Genomic DNA, 27,501 nt, shown 5'->3' on the forward strand with positions numbered 1-27,501 from the left:
CCAGGTAATGGCCTATAAATACCTAGGTCATGAGATTCGCATAGGAAAAGATAACCAAACCGTTGAGCTTCTCCGTCTTATAAGACTGACTTGGGCAGCTTTCGGCAAGCTGAACCATATTTTCAAATCGTCTGATATACCAATATGCCTTAAAAGAAAAACGTTTAATCAGTGTGTTTTGCCAGTGTTAACTTACGGTGCCGAAACGTTGACCATGACAAGGAGAACAGTTCAAAAGATCCGTGTGCGTCAAAGGGCGATGGAGCGTGCTATCACATTGTACATTGAATTTAAATACATTAAAAGAAATATTATATTTGATTTTTGATACCAAATTATATATGCAAATTTAATAACAGTTGTTACAAACAAACATCAGGCACTCCTATGGGAAGCTCATTATCACCAATCACTTGTAATTATCCTCTTGATGATCTCATTGAGGAATGTTTAAAAATAATACCTTTTCATATTCCATTTGTTGAACGTTTTGTAGATGATTTATTTGATCCTAGCAGTACCCAATGACAAAATAACTGAGGTCTTAAATATTTTTAAGAACCAATGTAGTCAATTACAATTCACTGCAGAAATAGAACAAAATAACAGTCTCCCTTTTCTAGATATGATTGTCCATCGCAGAAATGACAATAGTCTCAAAACAGAATGGTATCGAAAACCAATTTCTAGCAATAGATTCATAAATTACTATTCGGAACATCCTATAAAAAATAAAATATAAACTTAATTTTGGGACTAAAAAGCAGAGTAACTAAAATATATCAACTTTGATAAAATAAAGGCAGATATCGAGCACAGTTTTATTAATTAAATCTTGCCCAAGTACTTTCGCTTTCTACAGCATCATCAGGGGCATCTGAAATAAGCCAAGAAACGTTTTTTTAAATGAAGAAATTAATTAACCTCGATAAAAACTCGAAGTTAATGGATGATAAAAGTTTTTTGTGATTAACGTTTTAGACTTACTTATTAATACTAATGGAAAACTCTTATCCCGTAGGCCTACTTAATAATTTAATTTTTAGTACTGCAAACTCTCCAGCCTCCATCACATTTATCGGCAATACCAACAATAAAAAACAAATGACAATAAAAACGGCAAGCCAAGAAATAAACAATAGTCCGACGTTAACACCTTAGTGTCAACAACACCACAAACTTTTCTATCTTTACCTTATATTCCATTCTTAACACCGAAACTTCTCAAATTATTTAAAGGATTAGAAAACATAAAAATTGCCACTAGAAATGTTAAAACCATAGCACATTTATACGCTAAAACTAAAGATCCACTAAGAACCAAGGAAAGTTCTAAAGTAGTGTATCAATTACCTTGCTCATACTGTGATAAGGTTTATATAGGAGAAACTTCTCGTACATTACACAGCAGAATCATTTCTCACAAAAGTGATGTAAAAACAAACAAATCACAAGCTTGTGCATTAGCCGACCACTCGAATCTAAATCACACATTTAATTTTTCACAAGTTTCAGTTCTAGAATTGCAGAAAAAGGAACAGAAGCGGTTATTTTTAGAAATGACACATATACGGAAAAATAAAAAATGTATAAATAGAAAATCAGATATTTGCAAATTAAGTAACATTTATTGTTACATATTAACATATCAACAAACAATTGGCATAACATCATAATCTCATTTTATATCGACATCTCAACATTAGAAAAATTCATATATGCTTGAGCTGACTGGACTAATTTATTTTTCATCGACAATCAAATTAATAATAATAAAAACTATTGTTATTGGTTTTGCTTTCCGCATAAAATAACTTTACATTTTAATTCATTCATATATGTACATATGTTAATCAACCCAACATGGCAATGCATGTCATGCACAATATAATTTTGAGAATTTTTTTTTAAATTTTGATATGTATGTAATTGTGCGCTTTGTAAAATCACACTTATCGGTAATCTCACTGACTAGTAAGTAAGAAAATTAATAATTATAACTACATATTTTTTATATTTATTTGTTATCAACAGATATCTTGAAAAAGAATTGAAAATAAATTCGAAAGCTTGACAGTAAGTCAAAGAGTTTTCTTTGTCTTGTGGGCCAAATGTATATATATACAGTGATGAGTGTCTTACCACCCGGCAAAATAGCGGAAAGGATAGAAGACAGATTAAGTTGTGAGATAGTACGAGATAAGGCTAGTTATTAGACGTGTCTATTTGACTTCAGTCATAATTATACGGATGATCTCGAAAATATTTTATTTTAATAATTTCTGATGTTAGAATAAATGATTTAATATATTAAGATATATTATAGTAAAAAACATTAATTAGTAGCGATTTTAAATTGTAAATCTTCAAGTTTATTTAATAATAAAAATAACTCAACTGAAATATTTGACTAAACTAAATAGGTATGATCAGTCCGAAAACAATTATTGTATCTAGAATTGGTGTAATAGTTAGAGACGTTGTCTATCGATAAGAAGACTGGGGTTCAATTCACACCAAGGGTAAAATTTTTGTTTTACTCAATCAAAAATAATAGAAAAAATGATACATATTAGGTAACAAGTTTTCGAAAAACTTTTTATTGAAAAAACAAATCGTGAAAAGGATTTTAACGGTCGAGGAAAAAGTGCAAATTGTTGTCTGGCATGTGTATGGATTATCAGACAACATGATTAGACAACAATTTGTAAATATGTTTCCAAATAGGCCGGCTCCAGCACGATCAACAATTCAGTCTATTATACGTAATTTTTTTACCTATGGATCCGTGTTCGATCCAAGAGGAGTTCGTAGACGAAGGGAGGTAAATCCAGATTTGGAACTAAGGGACACTTTGATTTGTGCAAGTATTGAGCAAAATCCTACCCAATCAACACCTCGTCTCGGAGAACAATGTGGAATTCCAAGATTTAGAGTAGGTGAAATTTTGTAAAGACATCGATACCGTCCCTATAAACTTCATAAATCCAACAAACAATTCCCTGGGGATCAATATAGACGTTTAGAATTTTGTCAAACTGCAATGGAAATGTCACATCAAGATGAACATTTTTTAGAGAACGTTTTGTTCACCGATGAATGTACGTTTTCATTGCATGGCCGTCACAATTCAATCAATGCTAGGTATTGATCTCAGTTGTGTGCTGGCATCGATAGTGTCCACATCAATTAAGTGCTAATTAGTTTTTAATTTCTAAGCAGTTAAAGTTTAGTTTTTTAAATAGTAAGGAATAATAAAACAAGGTAGGATTGTTCTTTATATTTAAAAATGGATGATTCTTCGGGTGGCGAAAAGCCACCCCCTGATAAAGGTGAAAATATGGAGGCAGTAAGTGCCCGTTTTGATTTAAATAATAGGTATAAATCCTCTGATAAAGGCCCGTTTTTTGTTTTTGTCGAGTCCATCGAGCCAAATATTAAACGTTTATCACCAGTCCGAGTAGGTCATTATTTATTCATTAATAACTTTTTTAAGAAAGATGTTGTCGATATTAAACTCGTCGGTAGAAATAAAGTGAAAGTAATTTTTAATTCTTACACTTGTGCAAATAGTTTAGTCAATCACGACATAATTATTTCTAACAAATTTATTGCTTACATTCCGAATTTTTTTAATCACAAAAAAGGAATAATTAGACAAGTTGATACTTTTTTGGACGAAAATTATATGATGAATAATATTATTTCCGACCAAAAAATAACCGAGGTAAGACGTATGAAAAGAAAACTTATTGATTCAGATAATGAAACTATTTTTGTTCCTAGGAAAATGGTAATTTTGACATTTGAAGGAAATATTATTCCTCAATATATTATGTTAGATTTGGTAAGGTTTCAAGTTGAACAATACATATACCCTGTGGTACAGTGTTTAAATTGTTTTAAATTTGGTCATACTCTCAGACAGTGTAAGTCCACTTTCAGCTTATGCAAAAATTGTGGCAAAGAACACGAAGACAACTCCCGTTGTAATAACTCACAATACTGTCTTCACTGTAAAACAAACGATCATACGACTCTAACGAAACAATGCCCAGCTTATCAACATCAATATAATATTAAAAAAATAATGGCGATTGAGAATACTACATTTAAAGAAGCTGAGTTTTTAGCAAAAAATCCATCCTATGCCAAAATCACGACACATAATAAATTTGAATTGCTTAGTAACCTAAATAACTTTCCCCAACTCCCGACTGCGGCAAATGACCGTACAGTAAACAATTCATTCGTTCCTAAACCTAAACAAACTTCTAATCCTCTTAAACGAAAAGCCATATCCCCGACTCAATGTAAAACTGCCTTACAATTTCCTTCAACTTCTAAAACAAAATCAGTGTCACATCCTATAATTCCTAACCCATATCGTAATGAGTTTATAGCATATAAAGAAAAAATACAATTACAAATTCTACAAGAAATTCCATTTGCTTTAGAAAGAATAATTAAACAAATTGACCCCAAACTAGTCTCAGTTGAATTCCAAAAAGTCACTCAAAATGAAATCAGAAATATACTTTCTTGTTTATCAGACAACGATAGTGATGGGGAATCATAGAACACTTAATATTCTTTAGTGGAACTGCCAATCTATTATAAAACAAAAGACTAATTTGCTTAATTTTCTAGAAAGTCATACAATTGATGTCATTCTTCTGAACGAAACTTGGTTGTCACAAAATAAAAATTTATATATTAAAGGTTTTAATAATGTTAGAGTTGATCGACGTGATGGCTATGGAGGCGTTGCTGTTTTAGTTGCAAACAACATTTCCTTTTCAGATATAAAATTCAAAACAAATTATAATCCAAATATAGAGGTTTGCGGTGTTTTTCTAGAACAAGTTAAATTATCAATAGTATGTGTTTACAAACCTCCTAAAATATATGTCTCATCCAAAGATTGGGAAAATTTATTTGGACAAATTAAAGGCAGAGTTTTAATTGGGGGCGACTTTAATAGTCATCACTGTAGGTGGGGTTCCATACAGGATAGTGCACAAGGTAATATTTTAGCTGACGCTTTAGACAATACTAATCTAATTTTACTCAATGACGGAAGACCAACCAAAATATCCAGACCAAACGAACGTCCTTCAATGATAGACTTAACATTAGTATCTCCTCATTTAACAGGCTTTACTACCTGGAATCCTCTAAATGACTCACTAGGTACAATCCACATCCCTATCCAAATCACCCTAGATTTGAAATATTCCCCAAGAACAATCCATACCTCCACAAAATGGAAAGAGTCTTCAGCGAACTGGTCTATATTTGAAAATTACTTAGAAAAATGTCTTCTAGACACTCATTCTATAGATGTTACATCTTTGGAAATGTTTAATAACTTAATAAAAACAATTAGCGAAGCTGCAGACTCTGCTATGATTGCTCAAAAATCATTTCAACCAAAATCCGGTCTTCCCGTATGGTGGGACGACGAATGTAAAAATTTAATATCGTGTCGAAAAAAAGCTTTTCGAGAGTATAATATTGTCTCAAATCTTGAAAATTATCTAAAATTTAAACACATCCAAGCCAAATGCAAAGTTGCTTTTATGAAAAAACAAAAAACATCTTGGATCAACTTTGTAAATACTATCAATAAAAATACACCGCTCAACAAAATATGGAAATTTGTTAATAAAATGGCTAACAAAAATTATCATTCAAAGACACAACCAATTTCAACAGAGCTAATAGAAGAGTTACTTGACAAGTTCGCTCCACCATACGTTCAAGACCAATTAAAACACGTATCAATATGCAATTCCAGTAAATTTAAATTACTAGAAAATCCAATAAACATCCAAGAACTGGATGCAGCTATTAAAATATCAAAATCTACTGCGCCCGGGAAAGATTATATTACTTATTCCATAATTAACCACCTTCCCGATAAGGCAAAAAATCATTTATTAAAAATATTTAATGATTGGCTTTTGAAAGGAAATTACATTGACAAAATGAAAGAAACAATTATATGTCTTTTTATCAAACCCAACAAAGACAAAACTCTCTCATCGTCTTATCGACCCATTTCTCTATTGTCTTGTATAACAAAAACTTTCGAAAGAATTATCAAAAATCGTCTTAACTGGACAGTCGAACACTATAATCTTTTGCCAAGCACTCAATACGGATTTCGATCTGGTCTGGGAACACTAGATGCAATAAGTCACTTAACAACAGATATCCAACTAAATTTTTCAAAAAATAAATATTTAGCATGTTTCTTTCTAGACCTTAAAGGCGCTTACGACTGTGTTAATTTAACAGTAATGCATTCAAAGTTATGCAAACTGGGGTTTTCCACAAATTTATCCGCTAATATAGTTAATCTTTTTAGCAACCGAACTTTATATATCAGAGACCACAGTAATCAGTTATATGGTCCACGAATAACTCATACAGGATTACCACAGGGGTCTGTATTAAGCCCAATTCTCTTCAACATATTTTCGGCAAGTATACACGACATTTTTGTTGATTCCATAAAATGTATACAGTACGCCGATGATATATGTATTTACTCCGTCCGTGATTCATATGACGATTGTGTGGAGGTCCTGGAACACATCATGAAACTAGTAGATAATTGGACTAAAGACCACGAACTTACTATATCCCCAGAAAAATCTGCCATTATGATATTTACAAGACATAGGTTACGTACGCCTGATAGTCTACACCTGTCAGGATATGATATACCCGTTGTCACTGAGTATAAATATCTTGGTATAATCCTAGACCCCAAATTACTATGGTCTAAACATGTCCAATATGTAAAAAAAAGATGTGAGAAAGGCATTAATCTTCTTAAATGTGTCACTTGCAGGAAATGGGGTGCTGATCCCAAAGTTGCATTGATGTTTTACAGGACCTACGTGCGATCAATTTTGGATTACGGATGTGTGTTATACGGATCAGCAAGCAAAACACATTTACTAAAAATAGATCGTATTCAGTTTAAAAGTTTGAGATTAACTTTGGGTGCTATGAAATCAACACCATGCCCCCTGTTACTTGCTGAAAGTAATGAAATGCCATTAGAATATCGTAGAAATTTATTAGCAACAAAATATGTATTAAAATTAAGGGCTAGAACAAGTGGCCTACTAAGTATGCTGTATGAATTATCCATTCAAAATCTAGTAAATAATTATTGGAGAATAAAAAATTCACCACCATTAGCAGATGCCTTTCTGGAAACCAATGATTTACCGGTTACACTTTCTACAAATTATATTAAACCATTTTATAAATTAGAATTTAATACAATCTTAAAAAAATTAAATATTATATTTCCGAAATATTCAGATTCACATCAAATAAATAACAAGCTGTTGAACTCCATATTGAGTGAATATACTAATAAAACTATAATTTACACCGATGGTTCTAAACTGAACGATGGGAAAGTAGGGTCTGCAGTGTATATTCCTTCCAAAGACAAATCACTTAAAATAAAGCTTCCTCCACATTGCTCTATTTACACTGCAGAAGCGGTAGCTATTAGGAAAGCTCTGGATTGGCTAGAGCACGCAAATTTGCAAAATGCTGTGATCATCTCAGACTCTAAGTCAATTCTTAGTGGACTTAATAATACTGAGTTAAACCATAAAACATGTGAGCTGATATGTGACATTAAACAAAAAATGAGAAACAAAGATATAACATTTATTTGGGCAAAAAGTCACTCCGGGATAAAAGGTAATGAAATAGTAGACGAGCTCGCTAAGGATTCTACTCATTCAGGTATACAAGAACATATTTACACAGTATCAGACCTAATCAATTTTTATACTAAAAAAATAAATTTTAACTGGCAAGACAGATGGAAAATATTGGCGAATACTTCAAATAATCATTATTACAAGATCCATCCTACGTTACCATCCCTAACAGAATTACCACACATATTCCATTATAATATATCTAAACGAACAGCAGCAACTATCACAAGATTAAAAACTAGTCACTGTGCTGTTCCTGCTCACCTGGCTAGATTAAACATTATAGAATCAGGAAAGTGTTTATGCGATAATATTTCCCAGTGTGATGTTAATCACATCCTGTTTGGATGTATTAAAAATAAAGCACTCTCATCTACGTTTTATGAAAACCTAGTTAAAAGTAATGTGCAACTTCCAGTAAACATAACCCACCTACTGTCATTGAATCAGAAATCTATATACGAACTCATATGTAATCACTTATATGCATCCGGATATATAATATAAATTTAGTACAATCAAGTTTTTAATTGATAAACATAACATAAATCATTTAAAAATCTGTGGCAAAAGGACTGGTTTCCATGCCAAACACACTATCATCATCATCATCATCATAGGTATTGATCTCGAGGAAATCCTCGTCAGATTTATGTCGCTCGTACCCAGCGTCTTCGAAAAGTAAATGTTTGGGGAGGCATAATAGGGAATCATATCATTGGTCCATTTTTTATAGACGGTATGTTGACTGGGCGGAAATACTTGGAACTTCTGCAAAATTAAATTGTCCCAGCCCTTTGTAATTTACCAATACCTTTCGATTCCATATGATTTCAACACGATGGTTGTCCTGCACATAATTCTCGCATCGTCAGTGAATATCTCAGTGCGACTTTTCCTAATCGATTGATTAGTGGCCACGGATATTTTTTTATTTTTGTAGAATTTTTATTTATTTAAACATTCTTTAAAAGTTTTTACTTTATTTTCGAAAGTACGACGATACTATTTTGTCAATAAAATTTTTTGTTTTAACTTTAGTTTTTGTTTAGTTTTGTTTAGTGATTTAAAGCAAAACGATCTTTGCATAATTTCAAATTATTAAAAAAAAAAGAAAACCACATGTGGGTTTTGAACTCTAATCGTCTGCGATGTCTGTATCGCAATGTCGAATTCTTACCACTAATCCACGAAGGATTTATAATTATTCCGTGACAAGAGTGTATGAAACTCCTCAAATCATAGTAGAAATTATTCTTGGTTAATAATTTAAAACTTTAGATTAAATAATCACTACACATTTTTGCTTTATTGTAGTCAATCAGTTTTTACTTTATGCGAAATTAAAAAATGGAAATACGTCACACATTCGACGTTACTCATAATAATTGATCTTGAATGAATTAATACTCGAATCTAACGTCTAAAGGTGTGAGACTATCGTTAGTGGTAATGTAATATAAATTATATTTTTTTCCGATTATTTCTCACCTCTACGAGAGTTTCATCTCTTTTTATTTCACAAGGCAACTGTGTTTTCTATTTCTTACGTTAAAAAGCCGGGTGGTAAGACACTCATCACTGTATATACATCTAATAGTATGGATAAAGTGTTATAGCTTAAAATATTCATTACACTATAGTTTAATATAAATGCAGATGTTTGCTATACTTCTTCAAGTTTTTGTTAACCAACGTAATCAATTATGAACCAACTTTGATACGAAGTAGTTGATTTTCATTTAAGCTCACGGACGTGACTATAATAACTAGAAACTATCTTCGCCAGGAAACTTTTACCTGATAAGAAACTTCCTCGTATCCCTGAAAACATCTCTAACCGTAATAGCCCCCTAATCATCCTTATTCTACTTGTAATCGAAGTATCCCACACCTCGCCACAATCATGCCACTTCTGAATTCTATTCAGACTGTGTCTCTCTCTCTAACCATACTTATAATTATTTCCCGTTGTTGCAGGGTTTGGGGCTGCAGGATAATGGAGGTCTGGGGAGCAGTAGTGGAGGAGCCGTTTCCCACTTCGAACCACAGGTGGCCATGTTGTGCGATTCGGGGATGCACGGACAAGAGGCCTACCATCCCAAGTACATGACGGAGCAGGGAGAATGGGTTTCCGACCTCTATTCCAAAGCAACGTGTTACAAAGATAAAATGGACATTCTCAACTACTGCAAAAAGGTAAGGCTTAGTATTTAATCAGGTATCACGTATTTTGTCCGCTCTCTCGTGGTTGCGGTATTTTCCTTTATTTATTATGCAGTAGGAGGCTAATATTATTAACGAGATTATTCGATATTAAGAAATAAAATCGACAGTAGAATGTACTAAATAACATTTATTTCATTAATAAGTAACTGGTAAAAGGGTATTTGAAAACAATTGATGGATTCGACCGTTACTGGATGGAAATTCATTTTATGTAACAATAAAACACTCAAAACTTTGTTTTCAAAACTTCCTCAAAATTTATTATAAAATCTTGTCACTACAGCTGTTTCGGCAGAGTGTCTTTCTCAACTGATCTATGTTTGGTATGCGTTTATACTTTATAAATAGGTTGAGGAGGGGAGAACTGTTTGTCTCAAGTTGGTCATTCAGAATTATGTCTGTGTTTTTTAATTTGTTAATTTCCATAGATTCTAACAAAGATAGCTTAAGGCATTTATTTTGAACTTGAAGATTTTAAAATAATTCGTCATTAAAAGAATGATTATTATCTAGAAGGTGAAGTGCGTATGTAGAATCTGTTTTTCTATTATTAAAAACCCTTCTACGTGCTGCTCCCTGTCACAAGTCAAAGCAAATGAGGGCTTTTTCAAAAATAAGAAGAATAATTTTTAGATTGGCCCGTAATTCGCTAGACCTCAACCACATTGAAAATTTATGGGCCATTTGCAAAGCTAGACTGCGCAAAATCGATTATACTACAAAAATAAAAATGATAGAAGCGGTCATTCAGGTTTGGTTTCGAGATGAAAGGATGTCTGGTAACTGTCAAAAGCTCGTAGAATATATGCCAAAACGGGTAGAAGTAGTAATTGTAGCCAAAGGGGGACATATTTCCTACTAAATGATGTAAGTTTATCTTTATAATTTTGTCAAAATATAATTTTTTTCTAAATAAACTGTTTTTTCATTCAAACGATGTGGGATTTAGTCGCAAAAGCTTTCTGGATCCTATTTGTTGATAGAATCAGTCCCTTTTGCTTATGTTATCTTCCTAATATATTTTTCCATTGTTTCCTAAATTTAGTTTTTCCCTGCTATTCTCTTACTTCTGAGTTTTGTATGTTTTTTTTTTCGACTTCTTGTAGCCACTTTATTCTTGGTCTTTCTCTTTTCTTTTTTCTTCCACAATTCCATTCTATCATCGCGTATGTCACTGCTTCATCTCCCGCTCGCTAGATGTGACCTTTCGCTAATTCTACATTGTTTTGTTTTGATCACGATATCTTGTTTATTTTTTTTAATCACTTCAAGATCTTTTTTAATCTCTGCATTTGTTCTGTTTCTATATTCATTTTGATCTGGTTATTGGTCCCAAGATGGTTTTCATGAACTTTCTTTCCAGTATCCGAAGTCTTCGTATGTCATTGTCATTGTTTCTGCTGCATAGAATAGTATATGTTTGTCTTGTTTGCTTAGTCAATGTTTTGCTTTTAAGTAATCTTTCATCTGCAAAATAAGCTTTATTTGCTGCCAATATATTTTTTTTATTTTTGGCATTCTTCATTTTGCATCCGGTTTTGTTTATTGGCCCTACCCGATATTTGAAGTGCTGCTTCTTTAAATTCTAAACTTTTTATTTTAATTTTTGTCTTTCTTCTGATTTAATCTGGGTTCCATTGTCTCCCCTTTCTCTTTTAGTTCTTCTAGCATTTCTTTCATTATATATCTCCTTGTTTACCCCATTATTTATAATGAGTTTATATATCTCCCCTATTTGCGTCTTTATGCTAATTTGGGTTTATGTGGGATTTTTAATTTATTTTTGTAGGCTATCATTAGTTTTTTTCATTTTAATCAAATCAAATGTCTGTTTGAAGTCTTTAAATAGCATTTCGAATTGTAATTTGTATTCATTTCCTTTATCCTTGTTTTATTCTGTGTATAGCATCTGTAGTTGATCTTCCTTTTGTGAATCCATATTGATATTGTCCTACTCTATTTTTCGTGGTCTTTTACAATCTTTTTCGTATTATTCATTCCTCTATAATTTTTACAAATTTGTTGGTCTCTCTCTTTATAAATTCGTATTACCTGCCGTATCTACCAGTCCGCTGGCATCTTCTCTTCTTTCCGTATGTTTTTCAATACTGTTAGTATTTTTCCCTCAGCTCCCTTTATCCGTATTTAATTAGTTTCATGTTAATTTTGTCTTGACCAGTAGCTTTTCCATTTTTGTTCTTCTATATTACTTCCCCCAATTCTTCTGTTGTTGGATGTTTTAAGATTTCGATGTTCGTCGTCTGCTTCTTCTCGCCCACCGTTTTCTTTTCCTCATTAATTTCTTCTCCAGTATATTTCTACATCAGGAGTTCTCTGTAATTGTTGATATGCCTATACTTGTTTATATTCATTATTCCCCTAATATACTCATTCTTAATTTTATTGTGTTTTTTCACTCCACCCTCGGCCAATAAAAAAACGCCACAAGCGACGAAAAAAAATTGCTAAGAATAACAAAATCACAAAAAACTCTCGAGCGCCGCGTCCCCAAATGGACACGTTTCGGAACGTGGACTTGACGCCCGAGCAAGCAAAAGCTTGATGATGATATATCAATTAAGATGATAGCAGGATTATAGCGCCTCACGTTCCTGCCTAACTAGGAAAAGCATTTAATGTGGGAGTCGTTGTACCCAGGACTTCCATGTGATAAGCATTTTGCTAGTTTGTAGCCTCTATAACGCACTAATGTACTCTCGGGAGGTGAAGGATGGTCTTGAGCATTGGTGCGAGGTGAAGTGGTTCTTGATCTACTCAGATCAATCCCTCTCACCCCAATAAATTGTAACGCCTATATGTTATTTTCTAAGGGGTGTTCAGTGTTCATGTCTCACAGGCTGGGTTAAAATTTTATTGCTTGCTTCCTTGCTCATCCATCTAAGCATTTTCATTTCGGCCAAATGTATTTCCGTTTATCATAGCTGATCTTATCTCAGTTTTATAGAATTAATCTGATTAAATTCTTCTGCTTTCTTTCTCCTATTTGTGGCTTTTATTTATCTTTGCTTTACTCTGCGCCTGGTATTGAGTTGATCGTATAAGTTTGTATACGCTTCCCTTTTAGCTTTTGCTACTGCCCCTTTTACTTACTACTGCCTACTTTTCCTTTTTGGCTACACTATAGTTTTGAAGAACTGTTTATTTATTATTCTGGTTTAATATAACCTAAAATAAAATATCAAAAAAAAGTGTCACCGTTCGTTAAAATTTATAGGGCTACCAATCTAATGAGTTTACCAACCCTGATGATGAAATAAAACCTAATATCTTGTTGATAATATATTTTGTGGCAATTAAAAAACAATGTTTTGATTTATGTTTTACTATAACATAGATTTCCATCCAGTAACCGAAAATTTAAATCCAAATATAGATTTTAGTTTATAATTTGTGGTTTATTCCAAATGAAATATATAATAAAAGCTTAGATCCCACAAGAAAGCAGCTTCAAAATAATAATATGTCATACTTGAATGTTTTTTGGTTTGATTTAATAAAGATAGTCTTGTTTGCGGCTAAATATATTTTAAGCTTTAAATAGAATAGCCTTAACCCAAAAAGAGACATTAAAAAGTGTATTCTGTATCAAACGTTAATATTAAAACGGTGAAATATTCCTCGGAATGTGCAAAATATTAAAGCTAGGCATTCCAGCTCATAATAAGCGTGGAAGAATAAATTATTTAACCGTCCAAAAAGAGTATAATTTCTCTAACAATGAACTCCAGCAAAATAGCTTGAGGGTCCCATTATTTTTAATGCTCTTGGACAGCTCTGCATTAAAAGATCTTTCACGCCAGGCCCTATCTTAGACCCTGTGCCTTTTGGGACATATGTTGTAGAGAGCGTCAGAGAATCGAATAGCGTTCCCGTAGGATTTTCAAAGCTTAAGGGGGATTACTGTAGTTTTAAAGGAACACTTTGCCGAGAATTGGGATCTATAAAGGTATCGCGCCAGTTGGGAATTGCCAAATGACTGGAGCAGCTTTTAATTTTGAGAATACCGAATACATTTAAACATGTGAATATTCTTAAGTTTGTTGGTTGAGCTGCTTTGTTCTTGTATTAAGCAGACTGCTTTATTCAAGTAACTGTATGTTTAGTAATTTTGTAGAGATACCTAATATGCATTTACAAGTGCAAGCAAATAAGATGTAGAAACAAACTAAAAGTAAAATGGAAAGGCGCGACAATATAAACATTTTAAACAAAAGTTTATAAATCTAAATAAGTAGATCGTTCAATATAGAACTACTTAATAAGGATTTTTAATAAAGTTTATTACTTTAAGCAAAATCTCACAAAAATATAGATCATTTAACCGCGTTCTTTATATAGAGGTCGATTCCGCTATCAAAATTTATATATTATAGATTCTTAACTACTTAAATATATCTTGTATCATATAGTTTCCAATACGTAATATCTAGCTATCATAGTTTACGAGTACTTGTGTTTTCTACTTCTAAGGAATCAAAAACATTTCGGATTTGATAATTCTTTAAAATACATTTTTTTCTGTATCTGTTGCCGTTTTTTGCATTATATGGGAACGGACAGATGAGTCGGATAAAACTAAAGGACCGATTTTTGTTTCCTGCATTGACTGTAGAGATTCGCCTTTTTCCGCTCTACAGCACATTGTGGGTCCTTGCCTGCTCACAAACTTCTTCAATTTTTCTGTATTTGATTATTAGAAGCACCTCGTCTCCAAGTGGCCAATCTTGTTTCGCAAGTCTTCTTCAAATCAAACATGTCAACCTGCTCAAAAATTTCCAAACACGTGAACATAAATCACAGCAACTTAATGAAGAAATGTTCAAAATAATGAAAATAGGACCTTAAACGAATATTAGTATGACATGCCAAACTCGATTTTAGAAGAAGTAAAATAATTCATGAAGCAACCTAACTAAAAAATTGACAAAAAACGATTGGATGACACAGGAAATTCTGGATTAATTGGATATATGATGGAAATAAAAGAACTCCATCAAAAAACCGACCGTTTTAATCTACCTACATAATTATTCTAGGACCCTCGCTCGTGTCGGAAGAGGTTTGGGTATCGTTCTTTCAAAATTCATATACAGTCTGTTTGTATTATCTTTAAAATTAAAATGAACTTAAGGGCGTCAGCCTTAATAATTTACCCTTGTAAGGAAACGAGCTCAGACAGAGAAATAAAATGAAAAATTAAAAAAAAAAAACTATGAACAAACCTAACCTTTATTATTTTGTAACGAACAAAAAGTTATTAAAAACTTGTAGGAAAATTGCACAAGAATAACCATTCTGTATTTAGATATTAAATTACAAATGAGAAGTGCTTATATGAAACTAAAATTATAATTGCGTCATATAGCAAGAAAATAAACATTCTGTATCTTGGTATTAAATTATAAATGAGAAATACTTATATGAAAACAAAATCATATTTTATCCCAAATTTTGAAATTCGTTCACATCAAAAATTCTGATAGTTATGTAATTAAAAGATTAATAAATTCACATCACTGTTATTTAGTTCATAGATAATCTTCACTGTTCAATAAATAAAAAAATATATAAAATTGGTACATCTAAACGCTTGTGTGGCTTGGCTTCTAGAAAAGATATAATTTTTACCAACTAGGTACTCAGGCTCGAATTTCAGAAAATTAAATCTATTGGCAGCAGAAACATATATCCAACCTAAAAAACTATAGGATGGGAGCTGCTAATCAAACGGGATATTCCGCAAAAGGCACTTATATCAAATAACGGTAATCCGTCGAATTGTTGAGGGTGTCGTGTATTGGCGACATATATCCATAACTATTAACCCTCTATTGCATAATGGACCCAAACGGGAACTCAATATATAAAATTTCCATGAGTATTTGCTATCGACAATTTTAAGCGCGTACACATCTTATTCCCTTTTGGGAACGTTCATTCTTAGATGTGTATTGTGTGTTGCCGATATACCCACCGGTTATTTCAATAAATAGCAGTTTTGTTTGAAGTGACCTTCGAGTAAGTTGTTTGTTTAGCACGTGTATTTTATTTTCAAATATCAGCTAAAAATCAGGTAAGTTTGATAAATAAAAATTATATACGCGTTTATAAGTGTTGTAAGGATCTACTGATATATTGAAATAATAAATTTACTTTGTTGTTGTTAGAATTTGCCCCAAATTATTACTGTTCCCGTACGGGAACATTGTGTGCTAAAAGTAAATTTTGAAACTGAAAAAATTTAATATTTTATAGCTTGTTTTTATCAAGTTGGTACTTATTTAATGCATTATTGGTTTAAATAAATTAATTTGAATAAACCTGAAGTAAACTTTTTTTTTCAGAAAAAAAATGGATGAATTTGAAAGTATTCCACCAACATCGTTTTACAACAATAAAGCAAAAACTATTCAGCCCTATAAGTTACGACAGATTCCATCTGAAAGTGAAGATTCGGAACTATCTGATGAAGATAATGTTGAGCCGTTAGCTGCACAAACCACCCGGCCCAGAGTAATCATTGACAGTCAGGAAGACTCTGATAATGAAGATGATAATTTATCAACCGATGATTCGGATACTGAACTACCTACTAAACAAAAATCTAGCAAAAAAAAGTCAAATGACATGGCATCCTTCAAAAACTGTGCGAAATATAGATGAACTGCATTTTGAAGGTAGTGAATTACTTCCAATCAACATATTGCAGCTCAACTCTCCTTACAAATTGTTTAGTTTTTTTTTGACACCAGATTTTATAATTGAGGTAGTTCGACAAACTTGTATATACAGCGCTCAAACAAATCCACAAAAGCCAATTACCACATGTCCTGTAGAAATTGAAAATTTTATGGGGATATTGCTGTGGATGTCTCTAATAAGACAACCTACTACAAGACGCTATTGGGCTCCGACAACAAGAATTTCACAAGTTGCAGATGTAATGCCTATCAATCGTTTTGAAACAATCAAAAGGTTTCTTCATTTTAGTAATAATTTAGAAAATACGCGCAGTCTTGACAAAATAGCGCCTCTGATTGAACAAATAAAAAGATCGTGTTTGCAAATACCTTTAGAAGAACACTTATCTTGTGACGAACAAGTTATATCGTTCAAAGGACGTTCGAGCATGAAGACATACAATCCCAAAAAGCCTCATAAATGGGGATACAAGATGTGGGTTCTCTCAGGAATCTCAGGATTTTCATATAATTTTGAAATTTTGGCTGGAAAAGATGGTTACACAGAATTACCGAATGAAGTAAATTTGGGAGCTGCTAGTAATGTTGTAGTTCGGTTGAGCAGAGAAGTACCATCCAATAAACATCACAAACTCTTCTATGATAATTATTTTTCAAGCATACCACTGGTGTCATATTTGTCAAAACGAGTCATGCATTCTATCGCAACAATCCGTACAAATCGAATTCTCAATTATAAAGGTTGGCAAAAGAAGGAAATTAAAAAATTACAAAGGGGTAGCATTCAGGAACACTCTGGCACGTATGAGAATACTGCAATACATACAGTCCAGTGGTGTGACAACAAAATTGTGTCTTTACTGTCAGATTATTGTGGAACTCAATCAACAGCCAAAGTGGAAAGATTCTTTCGCACCGAAAGAACTAGGAAAGAAATTGATTGCCCAGACATTGTACAACAATACAACAGGCACATGCGCGGTGTGGATCTGCAAGATTCCTTATTGGGATTATATCCAATCAAAATCAAAAGTAAAAAATGGTACCAAAAAAGGTATCAAAAGTAATTGTTTTAAGAAGTTTCACAATTTGGAATAGTGTGTTACTGACAATACATCTATCTAATGTGTATGACAATTGGTTCTAATAAAAGTTTTTATACATAATGTTCCCAAATGGGCACACATTTTTTTTTTCAAAAACTGGATCATTTTCAAAAAACTATATATATCGGTGAATTCTACATACATCTATTAAGAGTAATTTAATATAATTTTATTTTATTTCGTCAAAAAATAAAATAAAATAAATTCATGCAATAGAGGGTTAAGGTAATATCGGGCCAACAAACATCGTTCTGGCAGCTATTAGTGCTCCCAGTAAGGGTCTAAAATAAATATTTATTTAAAATATAAAAGTAAAAAGGGATTTTTCAGCTTACCTCGTTAAGAGACCACTCAAAAAAAAAAATTCGTCCTGTGTGCTGGATGTTCAGAATGAGAAAGAGAGATGAATTGCGTGAAGGTAACCAGCGCTCGGATTTTGTGAGACCAAAATCGGAACTACTATGAACTGCAGTTGGATCCTTGAGAGGCAATTTAGATGTTTCTGTACTTGACGGATAGGTGGCGGCATAAACATGAATTTAAATATTTATTAAGAATTACAATTAGCATGAATTATGAAGGATTAACTTTTGAAACGGTTACAACCAAAAACTTAAAGATGCAAGATATAGAAGAATACGAGAGATAAATCAGTGACCTATTTAACAATGCTACTCAAGGAAACGCATATACACATACTATTTGTGGAAAGGGGATACAGTATATTAAGATTATAAGTCAACAAGGCAATTCAGCAGAATAAAAATTTATAACCTGGACCCGATCAAATCACTGCTGAGCTGCTTAAGCTCTTGGATGAGGAAAGCATTACCTATTTAACTGCGTTCTTTTAATAAAATTTACAATATTACCAGTTGGAGTCGCTGTTTATAACACTGCCAAAGAAAACCAGACCCATCTATTACCAAAACTTTATGCTGATCAGTGCGAAAGCAGAATGGATGGTAAACAATTTGTGCTTAGAAGTTAGCAAAGAAAATGGAAAAAATAGTTTTGAATCAGATGCGCGTTCTCCCACACAAAAAAAGTGCATATTCCAAAAGAACGTAAACGTCTATTTCATCGACTTCGAAAAGGGATTCGATCGAATACAACACGTTATAACCATTTAAGTGTTAAGAAAAATAAAGACAAAAAGTTAAATTCAAACGACAATAAAAAAACTGGAATATTTCGGAAATACAGTGCTTGAAAAAACCCGCATCTTGCTTTTCTAAGCCGAGTAAATTAGAGGATAGAAGCAGTGTAGAAAGAAATCGAATATCTTGGTTGAGGGACCTAGGTAAATGATAGGATTGTAGCTCAACACAACTCTTTTGAATATCTGCTTAGAAAGTTTAAGTACTTATAATGATTACCACCCTCCCCAACAGCTATGGAGACGACAGAGTTGTGTATTAAGTATAAACAAGCCTACAGTGTTGCGAATCAGCAACCATTTGTTGTATTTCTGTTCTCAAAAATGATACAATTATAATTTAACCTCACAGACTGATAGGCTATTGATTATGTTCAAAAAAAGAGGGCTTTAACTCCAACGTTCAAGGGATTTTATTGTTTCATGTGGTCAATGGACTACCAAATATGTCGAAACTAATTCTTTTTTAACAAAAATATATTCAAAAAACAAAGCAATAAAAACACGAAAACAGGCGATCTTTCTTTTTGGTCCCATAACTTTTTTCCTCAGGATACAGAAAAAAAAATCTATCATTCCTTTCATCGGATTCACAGTATCCGAGATACGATTTTTCAAATTTAGTCACTCACACTATTTTTGTGCCATTTTTCCTATTTTTTGCGAAAATTCTTTTATAACTTTTTTCTACTTAGTTTTAAGTATATACAGTGTGTTCATAAAGTGTGGAAACGGTCATTATCTTATGACTTATATATTTTTGGGGTTAAAGCTCTGACAGGTCGATTTTTATTTTTGTTTTTTAACCTTTTTGGAAAAAAAATAACTTTTAACTCCACTATCTTAGCAGATTTGACGTCATCGATAATTTTTTTAAATAGAAGGGGCATATTTTTAAATACGCACCTCTGTAAATAGTAGCACTTCGCGGTTTCTTCATATTGAGGGTTCATTGACCATATGAAACAATAAAATCCCTTTAACGTTTTAGTTCCTTTCTAAAGTACATAATCAATAGCCTATGAATTTTATAAATCCCTAGAGCAACGATCCAAAACATTTTCAGGAGGACCATTGATATAGGCTTTAAAATTATGAAACCTTTGTGAATTAAATGTACGTTTAGGAGTGGTTTACTTAGCATCTGTCATATTGTTAAGAATAGAACTACGAGTTATATATTTTGATACTAATTTATACTGAAATCTGGACAGACAAATAGACAAACAAAGTATTATAACTATGAAACCAAATTACGTTACCTGTCTTCAATATAAGTAAATAAATATGTTTATACAATCAAAATGTAACACTAAAACTTAATCTAAACTGAAAGCAGGTATAAATATACTAAGATTAGATTCTTAAAGATTATTAAGTTGGAGTTAATGTGCTTTTGACTCTATGTGAGTACCGATCTTGTTCAGGTTTTGTATATTTGGCATTATTTTCTTTTTCTTATGCGACGTTATGTGATCTTAGTTGCCTAATTAATCCATGGTAACATTGGCAATGAATATTCGACTCTTCACTTCCTCTACAATATACTCCTTAAAAATAACTACTGATCTTAAGTATGTAAAGTTTTTTACCCCAGCTTCCCCCTTTCCATCCTTCCCAACAATGTTGTATATTCTCCTTTTGTTAGTTTTTAGATGTTTTTACGTGCATTCATATATTTTGTTATGGCCTGAATGATTTTAATGCCACTATTTTATGCAGCTCGTTTAATTTGGTGGAATCCCTATATTATTTTTAATCCTGACCTTACTATTATCTCAACTACATCTGCAAACGCTAGTATTTGTGTATGTAAGTATATGTAACTGCTTTATACTGGTAAAAAATAAACATAGCTCATAAGGTTTTTCTCTAATCCTAAATTGTATTGAATCAATTCTACTGAAAACAAAATAAGAACGATCGTCAAACTATCGTATGAAATAATCAAAGCAGAACCGAAGTAATTGCTTTTTTATTACTTACCCCAACGACCCGATCCATCCACCATTAGCAATTTTCCATTTTATGTTTTCTTTTCGTTTCGGCAATTTACCGCTTTTCACGTCTACAGTAAAAACTTCCTGCTTCAGCTGTAATGATGACCATTGTGTGGAAAATTGCGATTTAAATTGCAGAATAATTAGATTGGACTATAAAATCAGTAAACATTCCATCTTCCCCTTTTTAGGCCGTTTGCAACAGTAGACATCTAACATAATTATCTTGTACATTGGCGGTTCTTTGCAGTTCTCTTTCTTATTGTTAGATAAATACGATCATTATAAAATAGGTCAGATGTATTTGACCTTTAAATAATATTTGCATTATCAACAAGCCAGTTTCTTCTCATAGTTAAGTTGTTTATAAAGCCATATCCTCACGTTTTATGTTTTAGCTATTAGAGAGTTATAAAATAAAATACCACCCTTTTGTAATTTTAAAACGTAAACGATTTTAACGGATGTCTAATTTTAGAGTTATTAAATAATCAAATTTATGCGCCACGTTAATAGTGGACAGTACTGTCAAATGTAACAAAACCAAGGGAGGGACGCAGGTCGAGATATCTTGACAGGAGAAAACTCAAAAAGGAAATTCATGGGATGGAGAGCCACGCTCGAATCTGCGAAGAGGGATACGAGAAAATAAAAGATATGGCGGAAAGGTGGGAGAGTAAACAGCCGTCCCTACTGGTGGACGGAGAGGAGTGAAGAAACAAGAAAAGGCTACATCAAGCTGAGAAGAAAAGTTACGAGAGATAGAGGGAGTCACGGCGCCGTGAAAGAGGAGGTAGAACGACTAAAAGCCATGAAGAAAGAGCTGGTGTGAGAACTAAACGGCGAAAAAAGAACATGTTGGAATGAACTTTTCGAGAATCTTAAACATGATATCTGTGAAGTCTTAATATTCAAAAATTTTAAAGGAGCAGGAGGCTTCTTTAAGATCGAAAAGAGTCGGAGGGAGGAACTGACCAAGGCTCTTTTTTCAGCATAGAGATGAAGTAAGCTTTACGCCACTTTAAGTGGAGACACCCGTGACTGATTTGACAAGGGAAAAAGTGACAAAAACTGTCAGAACGCTCAAAGCAGGAAAAACGTCTGGACCTGAAAAGGTAGCATCTAAGATAATAAAATCATCATCCAGTAGAAAGTGCAATGGGCACAGCATATTATGAATAACCTGCTAAGAACCTATTAAGAGTTCCCAGGAGATCTGAAAACTGCAAATCTCATAATTATCCTGCAACCGGGAAAGGAATTAGAGGAACCTGGGCTGAACGGACTTATATGCCTGTTAAATACTTTAGGCAAGGTCTATGAGATTCTTTTAAAGACAATGCTGGAGAGGAAGATAATGGAGAAAAGTAGCATATCCGACCGCCAGTATGGATTCAGACAGAGAAAATTTGCGCTAGACGCCATCAGCAGGGAGATATCCATATGTAGGAGAAGATTGATGGTGGCTTTCTTTCTCGTTTTAAGAAATGCTTTTAAAGGTGCTAGCTGGAAAAATATCGTCAGACTACTGGGTGACTTGGGGATATCTCCCTATCTGCAGAACTTGGTCAGGAACTACTTCACAGATAGGTGCATCAATATTGCGAGGAGTAACTCTATGAGGACCACGGCGGGTGTGCAGCAGGGCTCCGCCCTGGGGCTAATACTTTGGTATGTTCTATATAACGAGATTTTGGAGGTGACTTGAGCATTGGTGTGTAGGCATTAGCGTATGCGGATGACCTAGTGGTGCTGGTAGAGTACAACGAAAACTGGTCAATCATGCGTAGAGCGAACCGAGCCCTCAACAAAATGAAGTCGTGGATGGGAAGCAGGGACCTCATACCGCTGGCTGAAAAGACTGAAGCTATGATCCTCAACGGTCCGAGGTTCACAGACTACGTACTTTTTGTACCAGAGGGAGAAAAGATCGTAAGTTGCCAAAAAAATGATTCTTGGAGGTAGTCATAGATACGAGGCGAACCTTTGGTGAGCACGTTAAGTACGTCGTTCTCCAGGCAGAGGAGGGAATTTCGGCGCTGACAAGGATAATGCCCAATATGGGAGGACCAGGGACTGCCAAAGGAGAATTTTAATGGAAGTGATCCACTCCACTATACTCTATGCGGCCCCGGTATAGAAACAAGTTCTTAACATCAAGAAATATAGGAGAATGCAATAAAACGTCCAAAGAAAAGCACTGTTAAGGGTAGCACGTGTACACAGAACATAAATTGTGGCCATACAAGTGAACGCGGGGTTGTTACCCATCCACCTGATGATGAAACAAAGGGCGAAAACCTACGGGAAGGATGAGCAGGAGAAAATAGTAGCTACAAATAGCAGCATAACAGAGTGGCAGGAAAAATGGACAGAAAAACGAGCAGGGCGGCCTGGAGGATGGTATTATTTCCAAATATTGAAGACAATGAAATGCGGTGACCAAGACGCTAATTACTTTTTCCCCCAGTTCCTAACATGGCACTGCTTCTTCAGGTCCTATCCAGAAACGATAGGGATGGAAACTGCGCACAATGTGAAGTGTCTGATACGGCCGAGGCGGATAAGGCAGGTAGAAATAACGGGAAAACTGAATACAAGGCGATAGTGGAGCCAGTAACTCAAATTGACAAAAAGAAGGAAATACTAGAGAGGAATCTGCAGCAAATATACGAAGGAGATAGAAAGAGAAAGAGAGATAAAACAAGCTATATTCATGTGATGCATCGGTATGGAGAGAGAGGACTACCGCATGAGTAGTCCGGTTGAGGGGGTTGACTTTAGTTGGTAGGCAGGGAACTATGGGTGCATCTGTGAGCATGATTCCTCTGAGAGGACTGCGTGCGGATGGACCCATCCACGCTGAATCCAATACACGCCAGGGCATCCTTAACGGGACACGGCCTGGTACGGTCTTTAGAAGATTTACCACCTTCATAAACAAAGCGCTGTCAATTGTCGTATCAGTCAAATGCTGTCAGTAAAATAATTAAATCTGTTTTATAATATATGCATTTCCTCGCTCAAAATATATATGTTGTCTCGTTTTGTGCAATTTGAGCTTTGAATCTTTCGTTGCTAAAGTATGAAAGACATTTTGGAACAAGCAATAATCAAATCTATTAGCAATTGTAAGTGGCTTATATGGCTCTATAGCTTTTTATTAATGATTTTTCATTTGTAGTGGTGAATGATAAAAAAATCGCTGGTTGATTGTGGAGAGACCTTAGCCTTTTTGCACAGAATTCTACCGGCTTCTCTTTTTTGTATGGATGTTCGCTATGCTATTTAAATGCCGAAATAGTTTCGGGAGTTTCATACTTTCTTTTTTTCTTATAAAATAGCGCAGTGTGGCTTATCCAAAATAACTGTACAGTGCTTGTTTTTTCTTTTATTATTTTCGTTTCCAGACGTAGACGGTTCTAAGGGTCTTTTTAGAAATTTGTCAATAGAACAACCCAACGTTTGTTGGTTATTAATTTACTATACCAGAAAAATATAGGCACTAATGTAGCGCCTTCTATTGATTAAAGACGGAAGGAAAACGTAAGAAGAAAAAAATTGTCTGACTGGCTCAGAGATGGCATAAGTAAAAACATTTTTGTCTGTTAGGCAACTGTAGCAAATCTTGGCAAAGTATTAGATCTTCCACTTGATTTAGCAATGTTATTAAATGTCTAATAAACTGGGTCTGATAAAGACAAGATTGCCAACTAATTTTTTTGTCAAAAGGTGTCACCAATCTAAGAAAGTTTGGGTAACACTGTTCTACATTCGAGTATATTAAAACCGCTAGGGTACATAAAGAAAGGAAGCCGGTTACTAAAATGCTACCGTAACATTGTATAATTGTAGTACTGCGCATGCTCTATGCTACAATAATGTCAGCGTATTTTTATAGAATGTAGTTAAAAACTCTCGATTAACGTTAATATTTCAGTAAAAAAAAATATTGAATGAACTTTATATGAACTTTAAAATTCCACGTCTGGATTCCGTTACAAGGGGTCAAATGCATATGAAGATATCTGTATACTTCTTTTTCGGTCTGAAAACGATTTTAGTAATATTATGGGAGATTCCTTTTAATTTAAAGCCATTATTATGATGTCTCGTCAGAGTATCTCTTGTTTGTTGTGGTACGTCTTCTTTTACTTGCTGCATTTTCTTATTTCCAGGCTTTCTTACGTCTTGTTTCTAGGAATAATTTTACCGTATTCGGGTTTACATGTTTAAAAAGCAGTATGTTTACATTAACATCCATCATCCTTTAATGCTGGCATTAACGACAATATCGAATTTATCGTAAGTATAACAGAAGATTTTAAAATCATCGAATAAATCGTGTAGGAGGACGTTAAAACAAACTTTTTACGAAAATCTAAGAAACTTTGCTCACAAAGCCCATGTAGTTTGGTTCCACTAACTAAATTATTAATCATTGTCTACGGTTAACAATGTGCTGGTTATTTTGTAATAATAAAATTACTACTATTGTTTTGCTAAATTAATAATTCTGTTCGTATTTAATTTTCCTAAAAAGAAATTTCAACGCCACTGGAATTATCTATCAATGACTAAATTACTAGGAAGCGCGCTTTTTCATGCATATTTAGAGGATTTTGGAAGGGCTAAAGTTCGTCGCAAATCAATCAAAGCCATTAAATAGATTAAACAGGGGAACGATTTCCTGTAAGTTAGCCAACATTTTCTTATAGGGTGGGGCAAAATTTGATGAAGTAGTTTTTAAAATAATTCTTGAATAGAAGTTGAAATATGGTGATAATATAGCATCGTTCAAACGCCGATAACCTTATTCAAGTATGGTATGTACCAAAATTTGACAATCCCCAGGCTAAGTCTACTTTTATTTATTTATTTTTTAATTCTGCTCATATAAAATTCAGAAGAATTAAAGTTAAATAGGTTCTTTAATCAGAAATGTCTCATTTATAAATGCAAAATTTAAGACCTAAAAGAAATCAAAATGGGTAAGCAGCAGGATCAGATGGAATATATCCAGAAATTATGCTAAATGAGACTAATTGCGTCGCAATTCCTCGACAGAATACAGTAAGATCTGATTACCCATATTAAAAGAGGAATCGATATAAAGAAAATACCACTATTAGTAAGTCGCAATTCCTCGACAGAATACAGTAAGATCTGATTATCCATATTAAAAGAGGAATCAATATAAAGAAAATACCACTATTAGTAAGTCACTAACAAATCGAGAATACATTATTTATGTTTTTAAATAACATAAGTACACTGTATCTAGAGATAACCTTAGCTTAGATCGTCCGTTCTATCTATGGGAACTAAGAAGAGTCCTCAATCAAAATAATAATACTGCTCCTGGTAAAGACAATATATCTTATTCTATGATTTCTAACCTGACAAATGAACATAAAATCCGTCTACTTAATGTTCTAAATAATATTTGGCAGAAACAAGCACCAATTCCAGAAAGCTGGAAGGAGTATATTATAATACCTAAAAAATACCTATAAGAAAACCTGGCAAACGTGATGACGATCACAATTCATATCGCCCAATATCTCTAGATTCTTGTCTTCTTAAAACCCTGGAAAGACTAATTAAAAATAGATTAGAACATTGGTTAAAATTTAATGACATTCTTCCAAACTCCCAATTTGTTTTTCGCAAATTTAAATCCACTCAAGATGCCATAACTGCTCTCGTAACAACAGTTCAAGTCATCACTTTCACGGAAAATTCATCCACTGCAGCTGTATTTCTGGATATCCTTGAACACAAGTTATTGTCAGTCGGGATATCTATAGGTATAACATCCTTTTTGAAAACTTTGTACTCAGAGAGATTGTTTTACTTAAAAATCAATGAGAAAATTTTTTCTCCTCGACTGTCCAATATACGCCTGCCGCAGGCAAGTATTTTAAGTCCACTGTTATATATTTTATATAATATAGATTTAGAATTCATTATTCCTATTAACACAAAAATACTACAATTTGCAGATGATGTGGTACTCTATTCATCAGACAAATCAATTAATGTTTCGAAAAATAATTTAACAACAGCTATTTCATCAATATATCAAAATCCAAAACAGAAATCTGCTTCTTTTCTACAAAACATAGAATTCCACAAGGGTATATAAATTGTGGTCAATTCAAATTTCCAATTAAAACTGTGTCAGATACCTGGGAACTTATTTAGACAGAAAACTTTTGTGGAAAGACCATATTCATCATATTAAAAAAACCGAAAAAGCTATAAATATCCTAAGAGCTTTCTGTAAAACAAACTGGGGTGCAGATCCCAACATTAGTTTAATGTTTTATCGATCTATGATACGACCAGTTTTCGATTATAGCTGTAACTTATAGCTGTATGGAAACGCATCGAACACCCATTTAACAAAAATTGAGGTACAGAAAAATAAGTTGTGCCTTGGGTATCTGACATATACACCAATTAATGTAATGGAAATTGAACCTGTTGAACTGCCATTTAATTTACGGAGGCAGTATCTTA

The 27,501-nt window shown here is 33.3% G+C and overlaps 1 protein-coding gene across 1 annotated transcript in view; it reads left to right on the top strand.

Moving 5' to 3' along the window:
• Positions 1-27,501, top strand: part of Appl (amyloid-beta-like protein) — a 671,165-nt gene that overhangs the window by 465,289 nt on the left and 178,375 nt on the right. Inside the window, exon 2 of the mRNA XM_072529339.1 lies at positions 9,741-9,959. Within this exon, the coding sequence (XP_072385440.1) occupies positions 9,741-9,959 (219 nt within the window). The remainder of the gene's footprint in view (positions 1-9,740; positions 9,960-27,501) is intronic.

Source organism: Diabrotica undecimpunctata, chromosome 4 (genome assembly GCF_040954645.1).
Source record: "Diabrotica undecimpunctata isolate CICGRU chromosome 4, icDiaUnde3, whole genome shotgun sequence".
NCBI classification, from domain to species: Eukaryota; Metazoa; Arthropoda; class Insecta; order Coleoptera; family Chrysomelidae; genus Diabrotica; species Diabrotica undecimpunctata.